The sequence below is a fragment of the Malaya genurostris genome, chromosome 2 (genome assembly GCF_030247185.1).
Source record: "Malaya genurostris strain Urasoe2022 chromosome 2, Malgen_1.1, whole genome shotgun sequence".
Classification (NCBI taxonomy): Eukaryota; Metazoa; Arthropoda; class Insecta; order Diptera; family Culicidae; genus Malaya; species Malaya genurostris.
The window spans coordinates 191,683,460-191,699,333 of NC_080571.1; the positions used below are offsets into that span (position 1 = coordinate 191,683,460).

The 15,874-nt window shown below is 36.5% G+C and overlaps 1 protein-coding gene across 4 annotated transcripts in view; it reads right to left on the reverse strand.

The window, feature by feature from the left end:
* The window catches only part of LOC131432911 (alpha-1,3-mannosyl-glycoprotein 4-beta-N-acetylglucosaminyltransferase A), a 53,290-nt gene that overhangs the window by 10,075 nt on the left and 27,341 nt on the right, over positions 1–15,874 (reverse strand). Inside the window, exons 2-5 of one of the 4 annotated variants that reach the window (XM_058599488.1) lie at positions 7,430–7,551; positions 6,529–7,380; positions 6,346–6,476; positions 6,199–6,286 (exon numbers count right to left, since the gene is read on the reverse strand). In XM_058599488.1, the coding sequence (XP_058455471.1) occupies positions 6,199–6,286; positions 6,346–6,476; positions 6,529–7,380; positions 7,430–7,535 (1,177 nt within the window). In that variant the 5' untranslated portion in view covers positions 7,536–7,551. Of the gene's footprint in view, positions 1–6,198; positions 6,287–6,345; positions 6,477–6,528; positions 7,381–7,423; positions 7,563–15,874 lie in introns of all 4 variants that reach the window. The other 3 variants (XM_058599489.1, XM_058599491.1, XM_058599490.1) reach the window with 3 other exon arrangements.

A 15,874-nucleotide genomic window follows, 5' to 3' on the forward strand; every position in this document is an offset into this window, starting at 1 on the left:
TCCTGCATCACTCATTTCCGAATTTACAAGAAGAAGCTTTGACATCAACAAATACACGTTTTCCTATAGAATGTAAACGTTTATTGGGGAGATTTTTTCTGGAAATAGGGCAAAGCAGTAATATAATTAGGTATTTTAAAAATGCGCTCATTGAAAATATTGGACGTCGCATTCCAAAAACCTCCTCCCCTCCCCCCTGTCACAAAAGGTCACGTTTTATGAAACACCCCCCTACCCCTTGCGGCGTGACGTCTTTTATGGACAGCCCCTTATAGTTACGTGAAAAGTCATGTGAATATTTTCCACCCTACTTTTCACGTAGGTTTTAATGGACTGGCATTTAAAAGCTGTTTAATGCATAATCCAGTAATAGTTACGTGTTTCATAGGTAAAATGTAAAGTACTGTTCATATCACATTTATCTATCAGTTCATATAAAATTTAGATACCAGAAAATTACTATTTTATATATCGGTTGAAGTCAAAAGGGAGATTTCAGATTTTGATATAAGTCTATGAAATGAAAAATGCCATGAAATATAAAACATTTATTTCAGAAAATTGTCAAGAAATCCAAGAAATCCCACAACACTACCGATGCAGGTTGAAGTCGCATTACATAATTCCAGTGTCTCTAGCTTTATACCGACGGCCTGTTTGAAGCATTCGGCAGGAGCGGGTAAACTTCCGGACTCACGCAGGCACTCGGTCCAGTTGAACACATGGAAACTTTCATACTGGAATGGTCCGGTCGATGGTGTAAGAAATTGTAATTAAATAACTTTTCTCGCAAATATTTACACTACTTACACTTCGAGGGCCACTGCTCGTTATTTTCAAAATCGAGTTTTTCACACTGGAAATTCACGTAGATTGTTTGACGTTTGGTCAATTCACGTAAACCTTATGTGATGATTCTATTCATTTTAGGGGATGTTCGTATAACATTCATTTTCGTCACGTAAAATATTCAATTTGACATTTGAAACCATTCTACGTGATTTTTCAAGTGAATCGAACGTGAATTTTTATTTGAGTGTACGAAACTGCACAACGCAATTAGATCAAATCAACGCCTTAGACAAATTCATCATCGAATATGCATTATAATAAGTTGATTGTCGTAAATTGGAATTCTTGCTCACTCAGAAGTAAACTGCTGATTTGTTCGATTTTTTTCAAGAGAAGAATGCCGATATTGCTATTTTAACTGAAACTCATTTTAAACCTGAAATTTCCCTTTTTTTCAATCACAGAATTCACCGGTTCGACAGGACACCAGAGGAGGGGGTATTATTATCGCCATCAAACGATCCATTCAGCACAGGTCTTTAAATTGCAACTTATAGAAGCCATCGGAATTGATGATGATAATGATGATGATCGTCCCACATCATACCCCTACAAAGGTGTGAACAGAACGAGTTATCTGAATGATAATAAATATTTTAGCACATTTCTTAAGGCCATCGTCCAAATATCATGCGTTGGGTTGTTTTAGGAAATTTTCGATGGAAATTTTGAAAAATTTACCGAAATCAAAAACATACAGGTTTTTGAAAAACTTTTATCTGTCTGCAAGGCAAAAAAGGCTGAAAAATTCGGATGATTTTTTGAGTGTTATCAAAAATAGCTCTGCAAAATGAGTGTTGAGAGGGAGGTTCTACGTATGCTTATGTCGATTTTCCACCCGTTGGGTCTTATGTCAAATATTCTGATCTCGCTAAAAGTGCTTCGCCAAGAAATTTGGCGCTCAGCTACTGGATGGGATGTGATGTGATACCTGAGAAGTTTCATCAGAGTTGAAAACAATGGCTTGCGGTACTTCCAAATGTACAGAATCTTAGAATTTCACGCTGTTATAGTTGCGTAACCTCCATAAATCACCACCGTTCAACTTCACACTTTCGTGGACACTAGCGAGACCGAATACGCTTGCGTAGTTTATCTTCGGTTTCAAAACCAGGATATTATTAATTGCTCGATAGTTGGAGCCAAATCTCGTGTTTCGCCGTTAAAGTACAATACCTCAATACCACGACTAGAGGTGTAAGCACAAGTAATTGGATCGAAGTTATCAAGTTCCATCACTAAGGCGTTGAATATAGATGAACACATATATTGGACTGATTCAAAAGATGTGTCATACTGGATACGGTCGAATCACAGACAATATACTAGCATAGAAAAATGGCGATGGGTTCCTTTTGAAGCAAATGTAGCTGATGAGGCAACAAAATGGCAAAAAGGCCTAGTATGGATTTTAGCAGCCGGTGGTTTTCGGCTCCAAGATTTCTTTGAGAGATACCAGAGTATTGGTCTTCAAAAAAATCGAAAATCTTACCCACAGATGAGGAACTTCGCTCAAACAAACATTTATTTATTGAAGCTAGTACAGCAAGACGTATTCGCCGTTAAAAAATGCTACTCTAAAGAGAAAACTGATAAGAATGTTATTAAAAATTCAAGTCTAATTCATCCCGCAAACCCTTATTTGGACGAACGAGGTCTAATTAGGCGCCTTGGTAGAACTAAACTGTGCGCATACACAACTACTGATGCGAGAAATCCTGTCATTCTTCGAAAATGTCATTATGTCACTATTCTAATTGTTCAAGATTATCATGAACGCTATCATCATAGAAATCACGAAACCGATGTCAACAAGGTACGGCAACGATTTTACATCCCTAAACTAACAGTAGTGTATCGGAGAGTAAGAAATATGCAAAATTCACGAGGCCTCTCAGATGGCTGACCTACCCCTAGCTCGAGCCTTCGCAAGACCCTTTTCATTCGTTGGAGTGGACTTCTTCGATCCTATGCATGTGGTTGTAGGACGACGGAAGGAAAAGCGCTGAGGAATACTTATAACATATTTAACAGTAAGAGTGATACACTTAAAAAAGAAATTTTATGGAAAGACAATGAGTACCAATTCAATTCTTCAGTGACCGCGGTACTAATTGCTTAAGCACTTGGACCAAGATAAAGTAATGAGAGAAATTGTGAGTGCCCAAACATAATGGTGTTTCATTCCACCCGCTTTACCGCAAATGGACGGATCGTGGAAACGATTGGTACTAACAATTAAAATGAACCTTGAACGTATTAAGCCAGAGCGTGATCTAACAGATGAAGTTCTTTGTAATCGTCTGATTGAAATTGAAAACATGGTAAATTCCAGACGTCGTACACACGTACCTTTAGACGACTCAGAAGCACCGGTTCTTACTCCGAATCAGAAAAACTTTCATATGAAATCTCAGATTTAAAAAAATGTTGGCGCATTTCGCAAATAGAAGCAAACTTGTTTTGGAAGCGATGTATTCGGGCCTACTTTCCAGACATTTCTAGTTAGTTGCCGTTTTAGGATTGATAAATTGGTATGAATAATTACATTATTCACGTAATACAGATTTGCATTGAATTAAGGGGGGGTTAGGGTCTAAATGATGAAAAAATTATCATTTTAGCGAATTTAAAAATTTGAAAATATCTTCTGCTCTGTTTATGCCGAAACGACAATATGAATTTCAGATATAATTTCTGGAACTAAATATAAATCTTTCTCTTCTTTTTGGATTAAGGACCTTTTAACTGGCTGGTCATTCATGTCCGTAAATGTTAGATCCGAACTCCGAACCTGAATAGTGAAACTGACTTCTGAATCAGAATTTAATTCCAGAATTTAGTTCTGAAAATGAGTTTAGTTCCACAATTCGAGAACTAAATTCATGACCTGATTTCTTTATCTGGAAACTGAACCTAAATTTCGCAATTGAATATATAGAACTCTTGTTCAATATTGCTTTGGAAGGTGTGATTCAAAGAGTGAGGATCGACTCGAGTGTGCGGATACAAATCCATTGCCGGTACCATGATTGAGAAATTATGAAAATCATGAAACATTACTTCTCATGATATCAACGTCGAAAACAAAATGCATGATAGGAAGAGGGCCTGAAGAAGAAACACGCCTTCTACCACGAATATTGATAGACCGTGAGGATGTCGAAGTGGTTGACGAGTTCGAGTATTTGGGCTCACTGGTGAACGCCGACAACGATATCAGCAAAGGCGATTTTTGGCAGGAAACGGACGAACGAACGAAAGTTTGCGCACACATTTAATCTCGTTTAGAACTCCTTCACCGCCAGATTTGTTCAACTTTCAGCATGTTTCCTTTTTCATCTTGCGGACCGTAGCGTTATTCTTATACAGTTGGAAGCCGCTACTAACACGGCTATCTAGGCTGCTCGGAAATGAAAGTTTATATTAAGGTGAAATGTAGCGTCATAAAATGCGCGCAAAATTTTATCCGCTTCAGTTGAACGAACCGTCGCACAAAGCGTACCAAGAAAAACGGACACATAGAAACAAGAACTTTTTTCAATGATTGAGCGCAGTGGGTTTAGCTCTCGTTATATTGGCTTGTAAAAAAGACGGGACGTAATGGATTTTAGAATTCTTCACACTTTGAATATATGCTGATTCAATCATCATTGTTAGTGATTACTCTTACACTAGAGCTATATATCATGAGTAATTATGAATGATTAACATGAGGTTAAATGTATATGTATTGACTAACTTGCTAACCATGTATATGCCTGATTTCAGTAGCAAGCATCGATTCTCCTTCAAAAGAACGGTTGAAGACAAGAGAACATTCAAGTATTTTCGATATCTTTGCCAGTCGTTCACCAGGCCCTTCCCGCCGATGAGATAGAATTTACGTAAAAGTATTCACCATTAACTTTTTTTCGGAAGCGACTTTCGGAATTGTATAGCATGATGAGTCTAGAAATGTCTGTTTCAACGATAACGAACCGAAGACCAAACAGCCCCTGGCCTCCGGTGCCAGAAATCATCAATAGTTTAATAATTTCTTAGATTACATTATTGGAATACATTCCAATTATAACTAATAGTTCATCATACCATGCAGTTAAAATTATTTAGTGAATCTTTTCTCAAGCACATATTTGGGGCACGAAATTGAATATAAAGTTATTTCGTAGTTCCTTATTATTCAATCGATTTTGAAAGCAAAATCAAGCGTTGATTCATTGTATTCATAATAATTGAAAAACCAATGAATTCCAATAAGTTTTCCATGCTGACTGGCTCGAAGCTGGCCCTCAATGTTTATCACATTGTTTGTATAAATGACAGCTACTTAGAAAATAAACGATTTCTTACAATACTCATTTTATTGTATTCAAGTCGTTTTTATTTCAACACAAAACCCAATGCTGCATAAATTTGCGTCATTATTTTATATCTATTTTTTGCTCACGATATAATGCCACCGTGCCCACCGTGCATTTCTCACCACCTCAATACGAAACAGCAGCGCGCAAGCAATAAAAAAAATGCAGAAAAGTTTATGAAAACTTTTTCAATTTTCGGTTGTTTTCGCTAAAATTTTATAATTTTGAGTTGCATTTTCAGATTCTTTGTGAAATTCTGCTACAAATACTACTTTTCAGTTCAAAAATCATCCCCGTGGGACGGAACAGTGACCGTTTATACATTTCAAAAACCAATTACGGCTCGGCAAAGCAAAATTTCAAAATTATAAGAATACTTAGTTATGATAAATTTGATTTCGAAAACTTAAGTGATTTTGGTTTTTCGAAAATCGGTCTAGTTTTTGAATAATTGATCAAAAACGCGATTTTCGCATTCCGCTACATTTCACCTTAAAGGTCGATTTGGATCGGGGAACAGGTAATGTCTGCCTCGTGTCATTTGGACTGATTGAATAACTCAATATTAGCTTTGATACGATTCTGAAGTTATCATCTAAAAGAATCTCCTAGAGAAAGGTTTTTTGATTTCATATGAAAGTGCAAAATATTATCTACAGCAGGCTTCCAGTATCGAAATTGCAGGGAAAAAGTGCAAATATTTCAATTTCAATAATGTTGTTGTGAATAGGAAACTTAGCAGCACATGTGGAAGTCGTGGTAAAAATTTCGAAACCGATCTTTAATTTAACTTGGATTAACATTAGGATGATGGATGCTGGATTCGAACAATCAGTATTTTTAGTTGTAGTGATTAAATTATGTCATCATAACATTCTAATATTACTGACTTTTCCTTTAAATGTACAGTCTAATATGTACTGAAGTCCAGATTTTTTGGTGTATTATTTATTAAATATGACCTTGATATTGAAATTCTTACCTTTCAATGATGATGTCGTTCCAATATGCTGAAACAATGATGGTTTATAATGGATCCAAAGTTTCGACATTTCCTGCTTACATGTTTTCTGAAGTTAATATTAAACATTACTTTGGGTATCATTAATCGATTTTATTAAAAAAATACCGCATCTTTTTCAACACTGCAAACTTTTGTGTATATTAGGTGATACAACAACCAATCAACTGGTTTTTCGTTAAAGAACATTTGAAAGAAAGTAATGAGCCATGGGAGATCAGCAGATTTAAACATTTTTCCTGCAAGATAAATTACATAATTTTTATCGCGTTTTTTGCAGAAATAACTCACCAATAAAACCAAGCTGACAGAAATCTAGAACAAACCATTGATTATGTTCTTTCTTCGCAGTCTTCTCCAAAGCAAAATTTTTAATAATACTGATAAATCCTTTTTTCGTGAGAATGTCATCTTCCAGTTGGACATAAAATGTGCCCTTAGGCTGGGTGTAGGCCATAAGATAAGCAAAGTCCAAGTTTTGCTTCGAGCGCCATCGAACTCGTTCTACAGAGTCGTTCAACGTCTGTCTAAGTTGTGTCATATTGGGATAGTAGCTTGCAGCCGGAGCAATTATTTCTATAAAACCACTATCTATAAATGATGGAAATCTCGAACTGATACTGTTCGAGACTTGCGTTACGTAATCTATGTCTGGTTCTCCAACAAATACTACGATCATTGTTTCGTTTTGTTCGTCCTCGTCCATATTAGCAATCAGATTGTCTAAAGTTTCTAGAAGATATGATTGTTTATCGCGTTTGACAGTTGGTATGCCAAGAACGATTGAAACACCCTGTTTATTTTTAGTTTGGAGAAATGCTGGTCTCAGCGATGAAGGATCGTCAAGAAGGTGTGGTAAAAAATGAAACGCGGTTGGTAATTTCAAATTGGCCGGTAATTTTACGGAAGCAGAAGCATTACGTATCATCGCTCGTGAATCCGCACTTAAACCTTCCAAAAGATTGAAATTTATGGATACATTCGTTGTCTCCCCGTTTTGACTTGACAATCCTAAGTATTGCGATAAAATGGATACATCCTCCTGTTTAGCGCGATACATTGATTCAAGATATTGCATTCGCGTCTGAAATTCAGCTACTCGTTGTGCCATGGATTGCTCAGCTGTAAAATCTAAAGACGTAACTGTGAATAAAATTAAAATACATCTGGAATTAGGCGATATCACCTTTACCTGTTCCTATCACTAACAACAATATTGTACATGGTACCAATACAAGTATGAATGCTAAAAAATAGCTACGACGCCTTAATGGTGACGAAGGTAATCCAAATTTCATGCTGATGTTTCTTCGGCTGAAAAAAAACTGAAACTTTATATATATGTATATATATATATATATATATATATATATATATATATATATATATATATATATATATATATATATATATATATATATATATATATATATATATATATATATATATATATATATGTATATATATATATATATATATATATATATATATATATATATATATATATATATATATATATATATATATATATATATATATATATATATATATATATATAAAAGCTTGTTGATTTTTTTTATCGTTTAAGAGCTTGTTGATTTGTAATTCAAATAAAACATGCCAAATTATGAAATGGTCAAATTTTTTCTTTGTTTGGTAGATGATTTCTTGGCATTTAACATTTGAATTTAAGACCAATTTTTCAAGTATTTGAGGGCGTATTTCAGCAATGACACGTTGAATATTGGTTTCCAATGCATCAATCCTTGCTGTTTTATCCACATAAACCAATGACTTCACGTATCCCCAAAAAAAATAATCTAATGGCGTCAAATCATACGAACGCGGGGGCCAATTCACCGGGTCAATTACGTAAATTATGTTGACGTATGGCCCCATCCTGTTGAAATCACATGACAAGTGGCCCCATTCTGTTGAAATCACATTTCGTCTACATCCATATCTTGTAGATTTAGCAACAAAAAATTGATCATGGTTCTGTATCGATTTCCATTCACGGTAACGCGTCATCCTTCCTCATTTCTAAAGAAATAAGGACCGATAACTCCACCAGCACATAGATAGCACCAAACAGTACGTTTTCGGGATGCATCGGTAAATCTTGAGCAACGTGTGGATTTTCTTTGCATCATAAAATTCATGAAGTGTTCTATAAACAGTTTTAATTTAACACTGATTTTGAGATAAAATTTCCACGATTTGAAAGCGTTGTTCTAGAGTTAACGTTGTTGGGAACACTGTTCAATTTGAGTTTTTTGTGATTTTCGGTCCATTTTTTATGCGATTTAAAGTTGTTTCTGCGTAATCGTTCCGCTTAAGTTTTTGATCAGTGATTGACCATTTGCTGTCTGAACCGGTATAAAGTGTTGTTCTTGGCCGTCAGTTGTAAATTGGATAGTGATTTGCATTCTATCGATTTGTGCCTAGTGCTATACGCTGTGCTGCGATTTGAACAATAAGCAACCGACTCGATCAAGCTCTCCGCATACCCCTGTTTTGTGTGAAGCCTAGTTAAAGGCGCTCTCCTGCCGTTGAGATGACCATTAAGAAAAATTGTGTAAAGTGCTGCCAGGTTATCACCGGCATCGACTCAGTTGTCTGTCGTGGATACTATGGTCGTATGTTTCATATGGCATGTTCTGGTGTCTCCCGTGCTCTTTTGGGCTATTTCACAACGCAGCGTAAAAATCTCTTCTGGATGTGTGGCGACTGTGCGAATTTATTCGATAATTCCCATCTTCGATCTATTACAAAAGCGGCAGATGAAAAGTCTCCATTGATGTCACTCACGGAAGCAATAAACGGCTTACATAGCGAGATCAAATCGTTATCCAAGCCAACACCACAAACACCTAAACCGTTCAATCGACCCTGGCCATCCTCTGAATATCGTCATCCAGCCAAGAGGTCTCGCGGACCTGATCTCTGAAGTTTTGCGTGAAACCGGGTCGAAACAAATAGGGGAAACCGTCGTTTCTGTTCCAGTGTGTGAACAACCAATTGATAAATTTTGGTTGTATTTGTCACACATTCGCCCGGATGTCACCAATTTCCGCTACGGTACGTGCCAATGTAGGAATGACTCAGGATCCAGTGGTAGTTAGTTTTTTTTAATAAAATTTTTATTTGGCTCATTTGCTTTAGCTTAACGTGGCCGATTGTCTTGTTGTTATAGGAGAAGAAGGGACGCCGTATTAAGGGGACGGCATACTCCCCTAGAGTTAGTAAAGGAATGTGAGGAGGGTTGGATTTACAAAATATTGATTTTGAGTTACAATACATCATTCGTTTGTGGGACAAATTTTTAAGAGTTCTGGATCTTCACGTTCTTCAGATTGTAACGAGAGAGATTATCCTTGGGTGGGATACAATGTTGGTGTGCTCTGACGTTGATGTGGCGTTTTTGGGTAGTTTCATCAACTCAGTCAGTTCAAGGCAGGTGCATGCTCCGAAGCATCGTTTACATACACTGAAATGAAAATCTTATTTATATTCATTAGATTTGTCATATGAATCATATGCAGAATATAATTCATAGACATTATATGGAAACTTATAATCTTTATTTAATGTGTACGTCAAATCTAAATGGACGTTATCATAATGAAAGTTAAAAAGCACGGGTGTGTAATGTCAGAGACATAACTGGATGTCGTGAATACGAATAAAACTGACACGATTTATTTACACTTTCGAATTCGAATTGATAGTTGATCGATTGTGTGAATTGCGAAACTTTCCCCCTTTTCACTACTAAAACTTTCAACGATTTTTGACGTCGATCATCTCATTTCGGATTTGCATATTCCATTGAAAGAAACTATCAAGATGCAGTACAGGATTCATTTCTGCCTTTTAGAAGGACCAAATTGTGGAATTCTCTACGATATTTAGCACAGTTCGGAACATTTTTCTCGAACGATTTTCGTACAGCGAAAAGTGCACGAAGCAAATCAAAATCAAATTACATTGGAAATTCATTAAACTGATGATTTCTACCTTCGATGTGCAAAGAAGTAATCTTAATAGTTCTTTAGATAACATTTAAAGCCATTAGAACGGCTGATTTTATATAATATTGTCCACTTTTTGTTTGTTGTTTTCTATCTCTCCAATGCAAACCATCAGCAGCTGATGCAATCGTTCTTGCTTGAATTGAAACTAGCTTTGCGTACAAACCGACACATCCGCTCGCAGTGCCAAATCATGCGAAACTGGTTTAATGCGTCTTCTTGTCTTGAGACCGGAAGGCAAATGAGAACTACGACCTGAGCGTTTGAGGTTTTTAACCACGCAGAACGTGTGCTCTCCGATGACGCTGTTTGAATGCGTCTTCTCGCCCCGACGTCTGCTTTCATTCAACGCACGAGAAGAAATGATCGATTTTCGACCACGGTTCCCCTTTTATAACGTTCAGTTAGAGATATGTGCCTGACTACCTCAAAATCGTCGTCCTTGAGCGAAAAACCCAAACAAAAGTAAAGAGTTTTCCGCGTTGTTTTCAAATTTTCAGAAAACTTAATTTTTGAGTTGTTTGTGGTTATCTCACACTGTTCAAAATATTATCCTAAATTCCTGATCATATTTTTGATGAAATGGTGAAAGAATTATGTTGCTACCATTAATACAAGTCGAGATATTCACGATTAAGTTCTGCCCATTCTTCCATATGGCTAATTTTGAAAAGGCGCCCCATAGTAAAGTAAGTCGTATTCACGACAAAAAATATCCCATATAATTTATATGGAAATCCGATGAAAGTCGTGAATAGTGGTGTCCTCGATAGTAATCAACTGCTCCAGACCATTTTTTTCAGGAAGTTTCGCATCTCAATGTAATTTTAAATCGCTGACAAGACAGCTCATCCAACTTCGTTCAAGGATATGCGTTGACGGACCATGAAATATATATCCGGTACATTTCATTACTCTATCTGTCTAGTAAGATTCATTGTTTTATTTTCAGTCTCGGGATCTCACTTCTCTTTCGTAAATATCATGAGGTGCTCCCTTACCGAATGGAATACTAGTATAGCTTGAATCCTCAAAAAAAAGTAGTAGTTGGCAATTATCTGCTATTCGTATGACCTATATTGAAAGTTATATATATATATATATATATATATATATATATATATATATATATATATATATATATATATATATATATATATATATATATATATATATATATATATATATAACTTTCAATATAGGTCATACGAATAGCAGATAATTGCCAACTACTACTTTTTTTTGAGGATTCAAGCTATACTAGTATTCCATTCGGTTTTATATATATATATATATATATATATATATATATATATATATATATATATATATATATATATATATATATATATATATATATATATATATATAAATAAATTCGAAGTGAATATAATATGCGCTTCATAAATTGTTCCAATGTATGTTGTGCGGATATCTAGTAATGGTTATAAGACGCGCCAATAAATTTGACTCAGACTGGAAATTTCATTCGTTATATGGAAATCCTGTAAAAATAACGTTAAGAAGAGTTTTATGTTTCATTAGATTATCTCATATATTTGACATGATGTTGAACACATCTTGTAACTATGATTGGAAATGCTAATAGTGCAAAATCATTAGAATATCATATAATGTGAAAAAGAAAATTTAGCTCAGTGTAGGTCATACTTTCAGCAGCGTAAAGAAGAGTGCGATGGAGCTGTAGACGAGAAAGAGATAGGGAGAGCACTAAATTTTGGAATTGATAGTTTTCAAGAAGTTATAGATGAGATTCATATAAAGAAGATTTCGAGTTGCCAAGACGTCGCGGACTGGTACGAAGGGTGGTATACCTCGGGCCCGAAGGGAACCTATGAGTTGGGACCTGGCATCACATGATAACCCTCACCGCAAACGCAGACACCACTCTCGGCGAGCCCCACACGATGGAGATGCGCGCTTAACATATAATAAGCCTTGACATTACACGAATAAAATCTCGGCTCACGTCTAACCCCTGGAACCACTCTCGGCGAGCCCCACACGACGGAGATGCGTGCTGAACATATAATGATTAGACATAAGCCTTGACATTACACGAATAAAATCTCGGCTCACGTCTAACCCCCGGAGATTTCGTCGATACCTGTGGAATTATTGAGTGTAACCATCGTCCCAGAGTTCCACTATTCCATGTATTCTGCCAGCTGGCTAGAGTTTGCTGACGACAGCAACTGAAAAATTCATTGAAGCAGATTGATTTTTCATAGATATCACCTTCTAGTGCGCCCACCCTTGCCCCGTATGGAACAATGTGAGGGGACCAAAGCCAAGGTAATCTGGTATGATTTTGCATATAAAGCACTGAATTGTTGTCAATGATCTTAAGGGTATACTGAATTGCAGCTAGTTCTGCGACGTAAACTGAAGCTGGATGACTGAGTTTATAGGAAGCGGTGAAATTTACATTTAAGATACCGAAGCCAGTGGACCCGTCGAGATATGATCCGTCAGTGTAAAACATTTTGTTACAGTCGACTTCTTTAAATTTATTATTAAAAATTTTCGGGATCTTTTGAGAGCGTACAGGATCCGGGTTTCCACGAATTTCTTCTTTCATGGATGTGTCGAAAAACACAGTAGAATTAGAAGTATGAACACAATTGGGAACAAACGAAGAAGGATTTATATTCTGAGTCATGTAGTCAAAATACAAGGCCATAAAACGGGTCTGCAAATTAAGCTCGACAAGCTTTTCAAAGTTTTCAATCACCATCGGATTCAAGATGTCGCATCGGATAAGTATCGCTTAAAGTTGGCCTCGATCCTGCTTTGGATCCAGTAACTTGGTAAAGTATATATTTTCGAGGATTCGAGGAAAAGCCTACCCAAAAATTTCGGAACCTCACTCCTGCGAATTCGTCTCCAATGCCTACATTAAAGGAAGCAACGGACGTAGCCGTTCAGCAATAACTGAATGCAGAACACTGGGACACACTGTTGATGACAATGTGGAAGCCTTCGACCCCTCCGACCCAGTCCTGCCGTCGCAGCCAGCGTTCATCAGTCGTCCGGTCCTGCGGGCAGATGTGGTGAAAGGGACTTCCAAACTTTCCACCTTAGCAAGTATTCGTCTACTTCTAGTTTTGCTTGTGCTGATTCTTATAAGCCTTATATATTTGTTTTTTTTTCTAGTTGTTGTACGGTAAGTGCTGGAGATGGAGCGTTCGTTGCTTTAATTGATAATGGTTAGAGTAGCACAAATCAATATCCAGCATAAACGTACAGCAACTATGAATTTATCCAGACTTCTGCAAAAAGGTAAAGCTTCTATAGCTTTGGTTCAAGAACCATATTTCCAAGAAGGAAACTACTACATTGGAAAGTTGTTGAGCCCAGTCTTCGTTGCCTTCAACAAGAACGGTATGACCAATCCACATGAAATGCCGCGAGTATGCATACTTGCAAATAGTGCTTTCGATGTTTCTCTCATATCGGAGCTCACAACTCGGGATATTTGTTGGTTGGTTTGACTATTGATGGCATAGACAGGAAATATGTCTATTGTTCGGCATATTTACCGCATAACCAACCTTCGCCAAGGGATGACTTCAAAAAAGTTGTATCATACTGCACCAAAGTGATTTTCCGCTTATAATTGGCAGTGACATCAATGCTCACCGTATCATTTGGGGCAGCACAGATATAAATTCGAGAGGCTCTGATTTGATGGAATTTGTGAGCAGTACAAACCTGCATATAGTCAATGCAGGAAATCGTCCAACTTTTGCGAGATCTGGAAGAGAGGCGGTTTTGAATGTACCTCTCTGCTTTGATAGAATTGCGCATGAGTTGGTAAATTGGCTCGTCTCCGATGAGCTCGAACCTTCGTTATCTGATCAGAAGTACATCTTTTCTGATCATTCAAACGTTAAATTTGATATTATCACATATCGTAATCCCAAATCAAATGGGCAGTTGAGTTTCGCTCCGTACAAATCTCCTGGAAAGGATGGAGTTTTCCCAGTTCTACTGCAGAAATGGTATGAACATTTCAAACATGTTTTGAAAAAAATACTTACTTTTAGTCTTGCGACAGGATATATTCCAAGAGCTTGGCAGGAAATAATTGTCTAATTTATTCCCAAAGGCGGTCGCGACACTTATGAGAAAGCGAATAGTTTCAGGCTTATCAGCCTTAGCTCATTTCTTCTTAAAACAATGAAACGCATAGTCGATCACTATATCAGGAATATTAGTTTGGGTGTGCATCCGCTACATGGAATGTAACATGCTTAAGGAGTGTATCGAAAATAAGCTATCCACAATTTTTTTTTTCAAATTATGATAAAAAACGATATTTTATTCAAACTAAAAATTGATCCTTTATTGTACGAGGTAAAACTTGAGCATAATGAAAACCGGATGAAATTTAAGTTATTCCTTCACGAATTTTCGAACTTTTGATCGAACGCTCTTCATCAAGTTCCAGACAAGTGTTGCATCGCATTTTTGGACGCTTGAGCCCAAATTTTTTGTCGTGAATACTATGGGATGCCTTTTCAAAATTTACCCTCTGAGAGAGTGATAAGTTTTTGATCGTGAATATATTTTTTTGTATCTAACGAATCAACATAATTTTTGCTACATGCCATCGGAAATATGATCACAATTTTATGATAAAATATTCAGTTGTGTGACAAAATCTCAAATAATTTAAAATTAAAGTTTTCTGAAATGTTTGGTATAAACGAGTATCAAAGAGGATAATTCATAAGGCGCGTTTGCCTTTCTTGTATTTTTAAAGCTCATAGCTCAGTGATCTGTGAAAGGATTTATATAATCTAACTACCAATAGAATCGAAATTTTTCAACTTAAGCGTGTAAAGAAAAAGCATTGAAGTATTTCAATAGTACACTATTGAAAAACCTGTCTCATTTGACCCATGTTAACACCAGCCAATCAGAACGCGTTCTGAGGAAGAGAACAAAATATCTGCTGCTGTACAACAAATCGTTCGAGAAAAATGTTCCGAAAAGTGGTGAATATCGTAGTGAGTTCCACAATTTGGTCCTTCAGAAAGGCAGGAATGAATCCCGTACAGCATCCTGATAGTTTCTTTCAATGAAATGCAAATCCGAAATGAAATATCGAAATTGAAATTCTATATGCTGCTATTTTTATAGCCGTTAGAACCGCCCATTAGTGAAAAAGCTACAAACGAAATCAGGTAAAAACAAGCCTCTCACAAAAATTGGATCAGTTTGGATTCTATCGCTACTGCGAGCAGATGTATTTTGTGTCATTTGCAAAGCTAGTTTAGCCTCCGACAAGAGCGATCACGTCACAGCTGCCACTCATTTGTTTGCATTGGTGAAAAAGCCACGGTGGAGAGCATTACACAAAATCAGCCGTTCTAATGGCTCTAAAAGTTTTTTTATAAGGAACTATAAGGATTTGTTGTTCTCAAATAGAAGGGAAATATCCTTAGTTTAGTGCAAATCTGGAACAGTTTGGTTAGATTTGTGCACTTTTCGCTGTGTGAAATTCACAGTAATCGAGATCAAGTGAAGCCTTTGTTTTTGCGAAAAATGTGGAAAAGGGGAATGCTTGCATAATT